The 17,440-nt window shown below is 37.8% G+C and overlaps 1 protein-coding gene across 1 annotated transcript; it reads left to right on the plus strand.

The window, feature by feature from the left end:
• Positions 1 to 179: 179 nt before the first annotated feature.
• On the plus strand, positions 180 to 16,453 carry FBXO45 (F-box protein 45). The gene is made up of 3 exons (XM_008708422.2): positions 180 to 494; positions 7,210 to 7,566; positions 11,561 to 16,453. The coding sequence occupies exons 1-3, from the start codon at positions 180 to 182 to the stop codon at positions 11,744 to 11,746; spliced, it is 858 nt and encodes a 285-aa protein (XP_008706644.2). The 3' UTR covers positions 11,747 to 16,453.
• Positions 16,454 to 17,440: the final 987 nt, after the last annotated feature.

Raw genomic sequence — 17,440 nt, forward strand, 5'->3', positions numbered from 1 at the left:
GAGGCGGGGCGCGCGGCGGACGCCCCCGGGCAGGGGCGGGAGTGGTGGAGGGCCGGTGGTTGGCTGTGAAAGGGGCGGTGAGCGAGGTGCTCCGGTCTCAAGGCGAGGCTTGGCCTCCCGAGCAGAGACGGGGGGAAGCGGCGGCGGCAGCGGCGGCCCTTGGGCCGGCTGGTGAGGCGATGGCGGCGCCAGCCCCGGGGCCTGGGGCAGCCTCCGGCGGCGCTGGCTGTAGCGGCGGCGGCGGCGCGGTCGGCGGCTCGGGCTCCGGGTCCTCGGGGGTAGGGGGCCGGCTGCCCAGCCGGGTGCTGGAATTGGTGTTCTCCTACCTGGAGCTGTCCGAGCTGAGGAGCTGCGCCCTGGTGTGCAAGCACTGGTACCGCTGCCTGCACGGTGATGAGAACAGCGAGGTGTGGCGGAGCCTTTGCGCCCGCAGCCTGGCAGAAGAGGCTCTGCGCACGGACATCCTCTGCAACCTGCCCAGCTACAAGGCCAAGGTGAGGGAGCCCCGGGCCACGCCGCTGCCCACCAGTCCCGCTTCTCTGCGCCGCTCTCAATCTCAGTGCTTCTCATCTAAGCTCTGACTCAGACACCTCGCCTCACCATCCCGCCTTTGCACGGCTGCAGTCAATACCTTACCTCACCTCCCCCCTCCATAAAGATCTCTTCTCTTTGAAGTTTGGCTTCTTAACCCACCCCACTTCCGTGATGCACTTTTTAAAGGACCAGATAGTTTGCAATTCCTAGTTTCCATCACTCATTCCACTTTCCACTGTCTTCTCCTATAAAGACAGCCCCCCCATTATTGTACTTTTAAATACTTTTATCCTATTTTTTATTAGATCATCTCAGCTGCCTTCACACCGACTTAGTTTCTAAGATCTTTGCTTTCACTTAGTTTCTAAGATCTTTGCTTTCACCCCACGTTCACCTCACCTTTTCTAGGCTCTGATTTTTAACTGTTTTTCCCCTATTTTCTCCCAAGTTCTCTTTAATTCCCTCCATTATATTTCAGCCTTGTAAGGGAGTGTAGTGTGGTCCTAGAAATTCTGCTAACTTTCAAGATACAGGCTTTAATAGAACATCCCCTTCTTCCCCTATGGGCACTTCTTAACCGTCCTAATGCTGCCTTGTCCCACTATTACTGGCTACTTCCCTGCCAACTTTTTCATAGTTCCACCTTGATGGTGTGCCTCTTTTCCATTTGCCATCTGACGTGCTGATTCCGGTTTTGCTGCCTTTTTGCCTCCTAGATTCTTGGGCATATTCCTGCCTTCTTCACATACAAGTAAAAAATTCAAGTAACAGGTAATGGTAGGGCTGAGAAGATTCTTCAGGCAATGTAATCAAAGGCCTGGAGCTTGAACTCAGTTGGATGGATAACAGCTATTCAGTATAGCAGTTACTGGGAGCATATATGAGAGAGGATGAAGTCTGCCCTAGAATGTGGTAAACATAAAAAAATACATTAATAACTGAAAAGGGTAGATACCCTAATTTGAAAAACTAGACTGCCAAGGAGGGGAGTCAGAGTAAGAAGTAAATTTTTTTGTTTTTGCAAGTGAAGTAGATGTAAAATTTATTCTTCTGTAATAAAGGAGGTTTTCGTTTAATACGGTAAGGAATATTGCCATTATATATGTCAGTTACTAATTTTTCTAGTAAGTGAAGTAACATGTTAATTCACTAGGACAGTGTTTGTACATGGTGGATGCTCGGTGGATACTAGTTGTAATTTACGTAGTAGAGCACAGAACATTGCAGTTTTGTCCTACTTTCCCTAAAAACAGGTAGGCTTCATACATTTTATTTAGTTTTTATTTTTTTATAAAGTTTATTGTTTTTACTCATTTTCAACTAAGACCTTTTTGTAATTGGTCTGTAATAGATACATTTACATGAGTAAAGATTCATATAACAATATGTGTTAGGTAATGTGTTCATGTGAGTCAACATGCAAAAGAAGCAAAATACTATCAGCAAAATGTCTTCCTTTTGCCCTTGTCTGCTGGCCACCCAGCTTAGTTTCCCTTCTTGGAGGCAACCTGTGTTACCTGTTTCTTTTGTATCCTTCCAGAGATATTTTAGGTTTCTTAAGTTTTTAACACTTTGTATGTCTTCCTACCACACCCGTGATAGGTATTGTAAATTTGTACTAATCATATGTTCGTTCAGATGTTGCAGAACTTTTCTTGAATGTCTTGAGAATAAAAGGATTAATTCAGAAGAACTCAGATACCTTAGTAAGGAAGTCCTTAGTCAAGTAGAGAGGAAAAATGTATAGAAATAACTGACACATGATGGAAATTGCTCCTATTAGAGATATTATGTTCAAATACAGTATATGCTGAAAGTATATATATTCACACACAGTAGAATTTCAGGGAAAGGAGGGATATACAAGTTTAGTGGAGGTTTGGAGAAGGTTTGAGGTTAGGATTATATTTGAGCTGAATTGTAAAGATAGGGAGGACTTGAACATTTTACTAAGAAGAAATACCCTGGGCGAATGCAAGACAAGAGGGAAAAAAAGGCTTTGTACAGCATATATTTTTATTTTTAAAAATGTGAGTGCCAGGCACTGTGCTCAGTTTTGCAAATGCAATGGTGAATAAAAACAGACACAAAACTCTTATGGATGCCTTGCTTATGGAGCTTGCAGTTTATTGGGGGGGAGGATAGATACTAATCAAATAATCACACAGTTATAAAATTGCATCTGTGGTAGGTGCAATGAAGCAGTACTCTGAATGTCAGTAATGGAGGATTTGACCTAGGTAGGGAGGTCAAGGAAGGCTTTCTTTGAGGATAATGCATGAAGTGAACCCTGGATAGTAAGGCCAAGGGGAGAGAAAAGAGCCTTCCAGGAGGGAACTTGATGAGTATGAGGGATAGAAAACACATCAGTGTGGCTGGGTCATAGAAAGCAAAGGTGAGACAGGTTTGAGAGAAGATGGAAAAGGTGAACGGAAGCCAAAGTATAGAGAAGCCATTTTGAATTGTAAGCAAGAGGGGGTTAGGGGTGTGGGGATTGGTGATGTGATTCTTTTTTTTTTTTTTTTTTGCATTTTTCAGTGGTTATTTCTGACTTCAGTATGGAGAACAGTTTGGAGGAGGACCTTAGAAATATGGGTAGATCAGTTAGGAAGTGGGTAGTGTAGGAGATGGGGGAGAAATTTAGGAAAGATTTAGGAAGTAAAATCTACAGGACTTGGCAGTAAATTTGAAATAGGGGTGAGGGAGAGGGAGGTGCTAAGAATGACTCCTAGATATCTGGCTTATGTAATTACAGGAATCACCTGGGCTAGATTTAGGAGGAATAGCAATGAGTTCAGTTTTGGTAAAGTAGAATTTACAGTGTTTTTGAGACATCTGAGAGATTTCAGATAGGCAGTTGTTACAGTTTAGAGCTTAGAGGAAAGGCTAAAGATATAAAAGTGTCTAGTGAGATTGAATTGAAGAAGTGGGGAATATGATTGTAAAGGTAAGTTGAAACTAGAAATATCATGGATGTTCTTGGCTACAGGCTTCAATGTGTAGTTTGGGCTTTGTACTACCATTGTAACCACAGAAGTTTGAACAGAGGAGTGACAAATAAGAGCTGTGTTTTAGAAAAGCTATCCCATAAGATGAATTGGACAGAGTAGGGGTTGGTACCTATGCCAGAGGTACTTAAGACCTGAACAAACATATAGAGGAGAGGAGAGGATGGCTGGGAGAGCTATCGCAGAGAAGAAGTTAACATAAGTGAACAACTGACTGGGAGTGAATGAGGTGAAGAAGAAGAGTCAGATAGCATTTCCAGGGAGCCTGTGTAACCAAGAGGAGGATGGGAAGAGGCGTGGGAGAGCATAAAACTGGAAAGTGGAGTTGCCAGTCTATTTAGGATTTGTCTTCTTTTTAAAATTTCATATTTTACATGTCACCAAGGAACGTCAATTATTCCAGTCATGCTTAGCATCTAACTATAATATATTCTCTAACTTTCAGACCTAGATCCTAAAGTAGGTCTTAAAGTTGTTTGTTATAATGTAAAATTTAGGTTGTGCACAAGACTGAGACAGGAACTGTGGATTGTTTTTATTTATTAATTTGGGTATGTATTTTTCCATTTCACTTGAATTTTTCAGATGAAAAATTATCAAAAAATTATTGAAAAGATAAGGACACTTAACACAATCACAATGTTAGTATCAATAAAGTATAAAGAAATTAACAATAATTCCTTAATACAAACATTAGTGTTTCCTGCTGTTTCATAAACGTCAAATGTTATATTTTTAATTTTCAGTTTATTTAATCAAGATCTAATAAGGTTCTCGTGGTAAACAGTTGATATGTATCATCTCTTAAGGCTATTTAGGCCAACAAATTCAACTTGCATCTCCCCTAACTCCCATTTCTGCACCTTATCTGTTGACAAAACCAGGTTGTTTACTCTATTGCCCTCAGTCTGGACTTTGTAGATTTCATTCCCCTAGTGTTCCTTAACATACCCTTCTGTCCTAGACTGAGGGAAGCGTGATCAATTTAGTAAGATTAGTGTTGTTCTTGTTCTTGTTGTTTTTCAGTATATTTTCTCCTAGAATCAAGTGGTTGAGTTGGATACAGACTTTTTTAAGGTTCGGTTTTTTTGTGTTTTTTTTTGTTTTTTAAAGATTTTATTCTTTTATTTGTCAGAGATGAGGGAGCACACGCACAAGCAAGGGAAGTAGCAGAGGGAGAGGCAGTCTCCCCGCTGAGGAAGGAGCGTGATGTGGGACTCAATCCCAGGACCCTGGGATCATGACCTGAGCTGAAGGCAGATGCTTCACCGACTGAACCACCCAGGCATCCTGGGTTGGATACAGACTTAAATGTTGTTTGGTGCCAACAATGATGGATAAGAATTTAGGAGAGAGAAATCGGGGATTGGGTGGTCGTGGTTAGAATACCTTCATAGAGCTGACAAGACTATATCTGGTTGTAGAGGATATAGGGTATGTTGGAGGAGGAAAGCAGGTGTATTAAAGACAGGGACAACAACATGAAGTTAGAAAGAGAAGTAGGAGGAACCAGACCTGGAAGGCTTTGAAAGCCAGGAAGAATAATTCACAGTTGATATGGTAGTTAATATGGGACCATCAAAGGTTATTGAACTGAGATGAAATGTAATAAAGGTGCTCTTTTAGAAGATAGGTCTGGAAAGAATTTAATTTTTTTTTTATTTTTTTTATTTTTAAAGATTTTATTTATTTATTTGACAGATATAGAGACAGCCAGTGAGAGAGGGAACACAGCAGGGGGAGTGGGAGAGGAAGAAGCAGGCTCATAGTGGAGGAGCCTGATGTGGGGCCCGATCCCGCAACGCCAGGATCACGCCCCGAGCCGAAGGCAGACGCTCAACCGCTGTGCCACCCAGGCGCCCCTGGAAAGAATTCAGGTAGAGAGTTAAGGACAGTTCTGGAGAGTTTAAGGGGGCAGAAGTAGGATAGTCACCGGAAAAGAGTACAGCAGAGAAAGATCAGTCCAGAGTAATAGGAAGAAGTCGTAAAAGTTTGAAGAAGAGGCTGGCAACAGTGTCTTTGTGACGGAAGAAGGGTAGAGAAAAAGCAGTTGGTATTTATAAGAATTGGGGAATAGGCATAGGTAAGTAGTAGTTAAATATTTTATAATGAGACTTTTATAAAGTATGTTATATTTTAGTTGTTAAACCCTCTTGAGTCTTTTAATACTTAATATTTTGGGGATATTTTACTCCCCCATTTAATCTTATGTTCTGATTTTTTCTGTGCTTAAAAGTGTGTTATAATAGGAACAGATAGGAAAAAATTTAGAAATACTTAGTATTACAGCCTCCAAAGTGAAGCAGGGGTTTTGTTTTGTTTTTTTTTTTGGTCTCTGCCCTGCAGTGCAACATTGAAGCAGTGGCTAATAGTAACTGAACACTGGATGAAGGGATACCTGACTTCTCTTTGGGATTCTTGCTCTAACTAGCTGTTGATTTTAGGTCTGTGTCCTTATCCCTGTGTTGCACTAGGTCCCTCTGAGCCCTTTCTAAGGCTGAAATCTATGATTCTGGAGTTGGTGGCTCAGGTTATCTAAAGCAATAGGACCTAGCCTTTGGCTGCTTTGAGGTAGTTTGAATAAAATAAAGAAAGGATTTTCAGAAAACATACAAATCACTTTATTTTTTCTCCCTCCCCCAAATCAAAAACTTTAAATTATTAAAGCATGAGAAATGTTTACTATTTGTACAGAGTAGAAATTTTCATACTGTATTTTGGAAGCTTAAGAAACTGATTAGTGAAGGTCAACTAATCTGTCCTTTCAATGGTGGCTGCTCTTAATGACTATCTCTTTATAAATTCTAGTGTTTGAAATTAGATGCTATTTATGGGGTTATTTGATTTGCTAAGATGAGAGTGGTGCTTTCTCAATGTATGAGTAATAACTAGCGAGGAAGCTGAGGATCTAACATAGTTTGTGGTTATTAAAATTTTTTCATAAACTTTAGAACTTCGATAGAGAACTAAGTTCTCTATTAAAATATTTTTATGACAGCATTGCCAACATGAAAACTATACATCCCTTAACTTTTTGATATAAAAATACTAAATATAAATAAGACTAGAGAAAATAGTTTAAGGAATCTCCCAAACCTGTCACCAAGCTTTACCAGTGATTAATTCATGGATAGTCTAGTTTCATGTTTACCCCACCCACTTTCCTACTCCAGCCCTGGATATTTCAAAGCAATTCTGAGATATTGTCATCCATAAACATTTCAGTATTATCTCTAAAATACAAGGATTCTTGTGTATATTTTTTGATATTTTAAGAAATTGATTTAGAGAAATTATACTATAGTTCAGAATTTTGATCAATAATGAAATAATGTGACTTAAATATATATGTATCACTTCATTGTTTAAAAACATGGAGCTTAAAGTCCTAAAGTTTGCTAATTTTTTTTTTTTTTTAAGAGAGAGCACACAGGAGTAGGGGTGGGGAGTGGGGAGAGAGAGAATCTAAGCAGGCTCCACCCCCAGCATGGAGCCCAACCCAGGGCTCAGTCTCCCGACCCTGAGATCAAGAGTTGGATGACCCTGGGATCAAGAGTTGGACATTTAACCAACTGAGCCATCCAGGTGCCCCTAAAGTTTGGGTATTTTTTTAATGTTTAAGAAAAATCAAATTTCTATTTCTTTGGTTTGTTTTTCATCTTTTCAGGTACGTGCTTTCCAACATGCCTTCAGCACTAATGACTGCTCCAGGAATGTCTACATTAAGAAAAATGGCTTTACTTTACATCGAAACCCCATTGCTCAGAGTACTGATGGTGCAAGGACCAAGATTGGTTTCAGTGAGGGCCGCCATGCATGGGAAGTGTGGTGGGAAGGCCCTCTGGGCACTGTGGCAGTGATTGGAATTGCCACAAAACGGGCCCCCATGCAGTGCCAAGGTTATGTGGCATTACTGGGTAGTGATGACCAGAGCTGGGGCTGGAATCTAGTGGACAATAATCTACTACATAATGGAGAAGTCAATGGCAGTTTTCCACAATGCAACAATGCACCAAAATATCAGGTGAGAAACTGGGTACTTTCCATTTGTGGGCCTTTGTGAAATCATGCCTTGATTTGTTTTAAATATACAAAATTTTATATAGCAGCTTTATATGTCTTTTTGGTAATTTAAAAATAAATAGTGTAACTGGCCTTTCTTTGCTACTCTGATAATCTTTTAGTATTTCCATATTTGTTTCCTGATACATATTTGACCTTGAGCAATCTGTCTTTGCTCTAAATTGGGAGTTGGCAAACTTTTTTCTGTACAGGGTGGGTTGTAAATATTTCAGGCCTTGTGGTCCATGTGGTCTCTGTCACAGCTATTCAATTCTGTTGTACAAAAGCAGCCATAGATGATATATAAATGAGTGAGCGTAACTGTGTTCCAGTAAAACCTTATTTATGGTCTGCAGGCAAGTTTTGGCCCAACGACCATAGTTTCCCCACTCATGCTCTAGATTGTCATCTTTCCTATGTCATGACACGTCCAAATGTACTTTTTCTGGACTTCTTACTCCCACAAATGCACACGCACATGAGCACGCATACCCTCTGCTATTCATTATCTGTGGATTCAAAGCCTCTGGAGGTATCAATGATTTCTATAAGACAGGTAAATTGCGGCAACCTACTGCATTTTTTAATTCTTTTCATCTTAGCTTTATGCCATACTTGGGGTCAAAATTACAGTTCCTATTTGTAAAAGCTATATGATTACCATAGAGTCAGCTGAGTTTAAAACACAATCATCTGATAAGAAATTGGAAGTTTTGGGGCGCCTGGGTGGCGCAGTCGTTAAGCGTCTGCCTTCGGCTCAGGGCGTGATCCCGGCGTTATGGGATCGAGCCCCATATCAGGCTCCTCCGCTATGAGCCTGCTTCTTCCTCTCCCACTCCCCCTGCTTGTGTTCCCTTTCTCGCTGGCTGTCTATTTCTGTCAAATAAATAAATAAAATCTTAAAAAAAAAAAAAGGAAGTTTTAAGGAATTACAGACTTAAAGACAAGGAATATTATAAAAGTCATTTCATAATTATAAAAGAGTTAATCAGGGAGGGAGATATAACAACTGTGTAAACATATATGCACCTAATAACAGAGCTCCAAAACACATGAAGCAGAAACTTACAGAACTGAAAGAAGGAATAGATAAATTAGCAAATATAGTTGGAGATTTCAGTACTCTTTGTTTTTAAGTCTATTTTGTCTGATGGTAATATAGCAACTTCAACTTTCTTATGCTCACTATTGCAAGGTATCTCTTTTTCTCCATTCTTTTATTTTCAATCTGTCTTTGTGTTTAAGATGAGTCTCCTAGAGGACATATAATTGGGTCTTTTTATCAATCTCATAATCTCTGCCTTTTGATTTGAGTGTTTAACCCATTTACATTTAATGTAGTTGTTGGGACTGCTTGATGTTGTCATTGTCTTTCGCTGAAGCTATGTTCTTGTTTAAAAAATCTTTTTTCTCTTGGGGTGCCTGGGTGGCGCAGTTGTTAAGCATCTGCCTTCTGCTCAGGGCGTGATCCCAGCGTTCTGGGATCGAGCCCCACATCAGGCTCCTCCACTAGGAGCCTGCTGCTTCCTCTCTCACTCCCCCTGCTTGTGTTCCCTCTCTCGCTGGCTGTCTCTCTCTGCCAAATAAATAAATAAAATCTTTAAAAAAAAACAAACTTTTTTCTCTTTGTTTTTTGGATCAGATAATTCCTATTACTCCAAGTTCATAGATTCTTTCTTCTTACCATATCGATTCTTCTATTAAGCGAGGCTAGTGAATTTTGGTTATTGTACTCTTCAGCTCTAAAATTTTCGTTTGATTCTTTTTTGTAGTTTCTATTTCTCTATTGAGAATCACTGTCCATTCATCAATTTAGCTTTTGCTTTAATTCTTTGTACATATAATAACTACTTTGAAGTCTTTGCCAAATCTGACAGGTAAGCCTACTTGGAATCAGGTTTTATTGGCTGCTTTTTTCCCCCCAGAGTATGAGTTGCACTTCTCTGTTTCTTTTCATATTCAGTCATTTATAAATTGAAAATTGGAAATAATAGGTAATACATAGTAACACTGGGATGTTTTGTTTTTAGAAATCACTTTGTTTTTCTGAAAAGTGTTGATGTTCTAGTGGGCAGTTAAGTTGCCTGGATTCTTCAGACTATAAACTCTGTCTCCCCCATGGTGTACAGCAGCTAGATCTTTGTTCAGTTTTTTTGGGGGGGGCAGGGAGAGGGTGTGGTTTGGCTTCTAGCTGCTACTTTTCCAGACTGATTCTGTGGGGATTTCCCCTGTGTCTGTGTAAGACAGTGATCACACAGTGATTTGGGCAGGTTATTCTCGGATTTGGGGGCTCATCCTCTTCAGGGTTCCTCCTCTAAAGTTTCCAGTTGTTCTGCCATCTCCCAAGTTTTGCCCTCTGACACCTAAAGTTAATAATACTTCTGCTTTCTGCTCCCTGTGCTGTAGGCATGCTGTATGCTCAATCAAAGGTGAAGCAAACTTGCAGATTTCACCAGGAGTGGTTCAGTCATCTTAGTTTCCATCTTCTGTAAAATAGGACAGATATTAGGATATTAGGATAGATGGGAGAATTGAATGAGATAATAATAAATAAAATAAATAAATAAATAAATAAATAAACCACAAAATGAATACCCAGCAAAATAATAACTTTTCATTTTTATTGTTTGTTTTGTTGGTGGCAATAGTGGTGATGGTGATTAGGATGTTCTTAGGTCCATAAAATGGGGTGAGAGTTAATCTATGATTTGGGCAAAGGAAAAAAGAAGCAGATGTTTGTAGTCGTCTGTGACAGGAAATATAATGAAGGACAGTAACAATAACAACAGGAGTTAACATAATTGGGAAGTATTAAATTCTGATTTTTGGTTGCAGATGTTAGGACTTTCTGGCCCCAAGTATATAGATGAAACAACCTTTTGTAGATGCAAATTATAAAAATAAAACATCCTTATTTGTCTGCTTACTTTTCCATGTGGGAAAATAGCCAGATATATTGTGCTTCTGCTTTAGTTTAACAGTGTTGCTGTTTTTATAACAAACAGGTGTTTCAGAGTAGTGGCCCATAAAATGACTAATAAGCTAATTCTGCATCTTTAAAATCTATAGTCAGATTTGGCTCTTCATGATTATGTAAGTTCCACAGTATGTGTAAAACTGCTTTGTAAACTTTAAAGATTATCTAAGTGTTTTCTATTATAGTAACTTTTTATTGTGATAAAAAAAACCCCACAACATTATTTATTGTTTTAACTGTTTGTAAGCGTACGATACAGTGGCATTAATACACTCAAAATGTGTGTATCCATCACCACTATCTATACCTAAGAGTTTTTCATCTTCCCCAACACAAACTCTGTGCTCATTAAACAATAATTTTCCATCTCTCGCTTCCTCCAGCCCCTGGTAACGTCTATTCCATTTTCTGACTCTACAATTTGAATATTGCAGGGGTTTATTATATAAGTGGAATTGTACAATATTTATCTTTTTTGTCTGGCTTATTTCACTTAGCATAATGTTTTCAAGGATCATCCATGTTGTAGCATATATCAAAATTGCATTTCTTTTTATGGCTGGATAATACTCTGTTGTAATATAATAATTTAAAAAGGTTGTTTAGCTAGCTTTTTTTTTTCTTTTTTTGTAAAATATACCAAGTTACAGATTTTAGTAGTCAACTCCTTAAGAAAAGCCTTTAAACGAAGAGTAAATAAAATCTGGGAACTGTTTAGGGGGAACATTTAAATTTTTGTTATTAAATGTAGATCCCATCTTAAAAAAAAATTATCAAAACAAGTATTTGTGATGAAGTTGATGTATGTTGTTTCTTCTAGATGTTTCTCCTTGACCAGAAAACGTCTCTGAGCATTTTTCTAGATAACTTTTAGGATATATATTCTTTAATATTTTTAACTTGTTGATTTGTAGCTTATTTCTTCTAGCTATGCCCTTGGTGAGTTTCCTTCTAACCATCTTTTGTTGTCTGTTTGCAGATAGGAGAAAGAATTCGCGTCATCTTGGACATGGAAGATAAGACTTTAGCTTTTGAACGTGGATATGAGTTCCTGGGGGTTGCCTTTAGAGGACTTCCAAAGGTCTGCTTATACCCAGCAGTTTCTGCTGTATATGGCAACACAGAAGTGACTTTGGTTTACCTTGGAAAACCTTTGGATGGATGACAGTAGCTTTCTTGGGATGGAAGACAGAATGGAGGAGATATCTGCTTGTGGAAAGTAGAATCATGAAGTGACAGTGTCATACATGCATGCCCAAGAAACATCCTGAAAAACACGTGAAATTGTTAACTGGAGAAGCAACTCTACGCAGAGATTATCTTAGTGTTTCCTCTTTGTACTGGGCCAGAAAAATCCTCAGGGTTGCAGTTGGTTGAGTGGGCAGTTGACATATGCATGTTGCAACAGGTTTTGTCTCTAAGTTAGCAATGTGTCATTTCCAACTTTTAAGGTGAGATTTTAGAGATGCTATAAAAGGGATAAGATAAGGAACTAGCAAGATTTTTAAGTGGCGTGTTTGTGAAGAAAGACTGATCCTGTTTTACAACGGCCTGTTTTTTCTCCAGACCCTTTTCTCCAGCCAGCTTGACTATTAGAAAAGTATGAAACTGGTTGGGTTTTATTTAATATTTTTAATATATTGAGAAGCATGGTCTGCCTGGACTGCACTTCTCTAACAGTGAGATGTAAAATTGTGCAGCTATTTTAAAAGTTGTATATATAATAAGTGTGTAAAAAAACTGTAAAAAAAAAAAAACAGCAACAGGACAAAGGGGTTGCTTTGTTCTAGTTCAGTTTCTTAAAAACCACTACATGGTACAAAATTAGAATAACATTTAGGGAAAATTAGGTAACTACAAAGAAGAGGATTTTAAGAGGAGATGTGTTGTATTGGCTCATTTTTGCATTAATTTGGTTTACAGTTTCCATAGCTATTACGGTCTGGTATTTTTTCTTTTAACAATCGAAATTATTGTAAAGACCCCTCAGTCTCCTGGTTTAAGATTGAGGGAAGGCAAATATATTTCTAATCATACATATGTCCGTAGTAGTAATAATAATGTGCATCTTATAGTATCTGGTTTTATTTTTTGGCCTTTTGAGAAAGTGTCTCATAACAATACAGAACATTGCCATTTGCTCTTACAGGCCTCAAATATGAAAGCTGTTAGTCACAGACCTTAGGAAAAGAATTAATGGTCCTTTTATTTTATGACTTTATAATGCTGTAGATACTATAATTTTTTTTAAATTTTATATTGTTTACATCATGGCAACAAATCTAAGCCTCAAACTCGTTGTTGGGGTTATCAGGAAAATGTTTACTCACCCATCTGAAACAGTGCCAACCTGAACCCAGGTTAAGAATGTTCTTAATCTCCTTATAGATAATTGCCCCCATGGGACTTGAAATAAAATACCTTGTGCTGAAAACTTCAGGTTGGCAATATTTTGAAGGTTTCCTTGTAGAAGAGCTTGACATTAATTCTTATTCTGAGTTTTTGACGAATGAATCTGATTTCACTAATACTTTTGAATTAATAATCTAACATACCTGAGCTGAGATTTTCTTTTAAGAGAAACAAACATCATCTTTCTGTATGAAAGTGTAAATGTTTGGTTTCAGATACATCTTCATGATAAGAATTGACTTGAGGCAGGTGGTTCTTTGCTTTTCAGCTTATTGCTGTGTGTAATTTTGTTTTAAATCTCATCAAATTAGGAACAGTAAGCAGCTGGCTGGGGTTCTTGGGTTGTTCCTTGAGAGTTAAGATTATCAATACTCTTACAAAACAGGGTATTTCAGTCGTGAACAAAAATTTATTTTTGCCACCTGACAGGTTTACAAATATTTATTGCGTATTTGGTATGTTGCATAAAGGTGAAATCTGTTAAAGATCCTTTTCAATACCCATGTCAAGAAGAAACCCCCTGGAAACCATATTTAATAGTACAGAGTGAAATTATATGTTAAATGTGTTAGAGAATATAGCTGCTACAGAAATTGATTTTTCTTGGTGTAGAACAACTCAATTTAGCAAAGTTTAGAATTTGAAGAAAAGAACTGGTTCAGGATGAAGGTTGATAAATGACAAAACAATAAAGTCCTCTATGTGCTTGCTTTTTTTTCAGGGTGTGATATAGCCAATTCCAAGAGCTTTTGCCGAGAGTTTTGTTTATAACTTCTGTTTTGTCTTATTAGGGTAATATTCATTTGTAACAAAGTTTTGAAGGTGCTGAATGGAAAACAGAAACACATGGTTATTGCACGTTGAACCTAGACTCAAGTAATTGCCTAAATATTTAACAACAAGCCATTCTTATCTCAAAGACTTAAATTCTCTAATATGCTCATTGCAGATTTTATAAAATGGAGGTTCATGTTTAGAATGAGCATCAGGAGAATGAAGAGCCTTCATTTATAAACTGATAAATTATTTTATTATTGGAGACCAATAGTAGTTGTACAGAGAATATTAAACTCTTCGATGTTCAAGGAAAAGGAATCTCTTTCATTGGTGCTGAGAGAGCATTCAGGTAGAAGACAGTTGCATCTGAAGGTTAAGTATAAATCATCTAGACCAGTGGTTCTCGAACTTAGCTGTGCTTTGGAGTCACGTGCAGTGTGAAAAATATTTATGCTTGTGTCCCATATCCTAAAATTCGGATGTAACATGATCATAACGATATTTTTAAACTTCCTAGGTGATTTCAATATGCTGCTAAGGTTGAGTTTTAAATTCACCTTAAGTTTTCTCATCTGCAAAATTAAAAAAAAAAAATCCGTGCTCCCTCCCTTCACTACCTCATAAGCATATTGAGGGTAAAGGAGAAAATAATGGGAAAGTACTTGTATGATGGATAAAATGTGCTACTGAAAGGCAGAGTAGTATTGGTTGTATTTCAACTAAAACTATGATCAGGAAAGAAAAATGTGTAATTGAATTTATTTTGTTGACTTTGGAAACTGGGAGCATTCTCTTTGGTTCTTAACTTTAGCGAAGCATGCAGATGTGTAAACAGACAGTACTATGGTCTTTCTGTCATACTTGAGATAGGCTGTTTTAATTATCTGGTTCTATATAGGAAAGAAATATTGAGGCTTAAAGTCTGTAATGGCCAATGGCTCATAATTCATTAAAACTTTTCGTACAAGGAGTTCTGTGGTTAATATATTATTTCATAAATACCATTATTTTTTTCATTATCTGACTTGAATGTTAAGCCATTTATTTCATCTTCATTCTTATGCAAGTTTAGGTATAGATTTTATAAAGCACCGAAAGCAAGTAGGTTTTGCCTAGTTGAATACTTAAAGTCATGGCTCAGTGATTAGGCATCTTCTGCCTTTCAGATATGATTTGACCTGGGAAAGAGAGTTGCAAAAATAGCAGCCCTAAACCATATAATAGGTATTACAATTAAATTTAAGTCCCCAAACTGCTGTTTATATAGATTATAATACTAATATTTTTTGATCTTTTTAAAAAAAATAAACAGTTTTGAAGAACTAGAAATGTAAAGAGTTTTAAAGATTACTTTCTGGAAATCAACACCATCATCATCAGGACCCCTCTGAAACCCTCCTGGAAGGAACAGTCCATAACCAATCCAAATACTACCCTCATAAAGCATTCCTAATTTCTCTTGCTGAATGTAATCTTTTCTTCCTTGAAATTTCCCTATTTTTATATTTATAATTAACTCATGCTATATTACTTTATACCTTGTATAAATTTATTTATATTTATTATTTGTTGGTGTCTTATCTCCTCTAAACATCTTAGGACAGGATCTCTGATGGACTCATCTTTATGCCCACATCATCTAAGCCCAGTAGGCAAGTGCTCACATACTTGCTAAAGGAACAGAGAAAGAATTATGTAGGCCGACTAAAGCTGCTCTGAGGTTACAGACTATAACAAAAGATAAATAAGAAAGAAATTCTGTATCCTGTTGAAGCACGAAGGAAAGGGATATAAATCTGAGGCTAACAAGGAAGAAATGACTGTGAATGCATTTTAGCCATTCCCTGTTATTCTTAAATATTGATAAACTGATTTAGTTTTTGGTGTAGATTTCATATTTGTTTAGAATTAAAATTAGAATTCTGTATTTTAATTTTTTTGAAATTCTGTCGTTTTGCTTTAGTTTCCTAATAAAAAGTTAAAACATTAACCACCTGTGATTGCTTACATTTAAAACAACTTTTATATTTATTGGTCGGAAAGGAAAACTGGGGTAGCTTAGTAGCCCATTTGGTGATGGAATTTAGGTGTAAATTGCATGTATTTAATAACGGAATCCACATTTCCCGTGTTTCAAGTGGAAGGTGAACAGGGAATAGTAATTCACTAGGATCCTGTTCTCTCTCCACCCCAGGTAGGTTTGATGATGTTTGCCAAGAGTTACACAAGACAAGCATGGCTGAATGAGTCGCTCCGGTATCTTAAAGGAGAATCAGTTGATCATGTTGCTAAAAGTTGCTTGACACATCAACCTTTTGGAATAGGTTTGAATTTTACAAAGGGTTTTAATTTCCTAAAAAGAAAAGTAGGTGTAGAATTTCTGTATCTTTTTGTTTAGGGAGAGCTTTACTAGTCTGTTGTCCTAATTTCCTTTTTGGATCCTCCCCCTGAACCATTTGCATTTTATCTGCCGTAGTCATTAAAATATTACTGAGGGCATGTTTTATCCTCTTCAGTATATGGTTCTTTAAAAGAAATAGCCCCTCAGAATTGATGATTGTCGTTAATTAGGTGGAATATAGAGGATTTCATGATGAGTGATTTAGGAAGTAAGACCCATTTAGGGAGTTCTTAGGTTACCCTGTTGACAGTCCTTAACTTCTGTTTCTTTTTAGACCAAAAACTGGGATCGAGCACCACGTCCGGCTCCTCCGCTATGAGCCTGCTTCTTCCTCTCCCACTCCCCCTGCTTGTGTTCCCTCTCTCGCTGGCTGTCTCTATCTCTGTCTAATAAATAAATAAAATCTTTAAAAAAAAAAAGAGTTTAGGGAAATCGAGTCCTGGCTATCTGTTGTTTGATATTTAGTAAATTATATTGTATTTCAAAAAATATATATTTCTGCTGCCTTTTTTCCTTTATAAACAAATTAGGGATAGAAATGAGTGATGGGCATAGGTTTTGAGGTCCTATCTCCCTTGAGAAAGTCTCCTTGAAGTAACTTATTAAAATGCTAATATCTAAAATTAGATTAATCAGAGGCATATTGTAATAGAAGTAGGCCAGGTATCTTTGTTTATTTTAGTGTAGCTAACCTGTTCACATTTTCCAAACAGTGTTTAAAAGGTCTTGTACTTGTGCCCCTTTGTTGGTCACTTTTATCTTTGAGGAAAAGGATGCTTTAAGGCTGGAATGCAAGTGGTCAGTGATTTCTCTCCTCCAAAAGGCCAGAATGATACAGTTAATGACCGAATTGCCTAGAGCGTTATAGGGCGTGGACAGATGGCTGCTTGCTGAAAGGCATGTTAGTAGCAGAGACCGATTACACTGAGTTCTGGGGAGCAGCCAGATGCACCCACCCTTCCAAGCACAGTTAACAGGAATAGTGCATTTAGGTGCCTGTGGAGCCACATGGAACCGGTAGAGACTCCCTAGGCCACTCTGGGTTTTATGTGGCCATAGGTGAGCCATAGCTTCTGAAATTGTGGAGATTTCCCTGCCCACCTAGCTGCTGGTCACCTACTCAGTATTTAGAAAGAACAAAAAAAGCAGAAAAGAAATTCCAAATTCATGAAATAATTTTATGCACCTATATGTATGTACCAGGGTCTTCCTGGGTCCTAGGGATGTAGAGATGAGAAAAACATGGGCTGCTTTAAAGTTGTTCACAAT

The sequence above is a fragment of the Ursus maritimus genome, unplaced genomic scaffold (assembly GCF_017311325.1).
Source record: "Ursus maritimus isolate PB19 unplaced genomic scaffold, ASM1731132v1 scaffold_4, whole genome shotgun sequence".
In the NCBI taxonomy this organism is placed as follows: domain Eukaryota; kingdom Metazoa; phylum Chordata; class Mammalia; order Carnivora; family Ursidae; genus Ursus; species Ursus maritimus.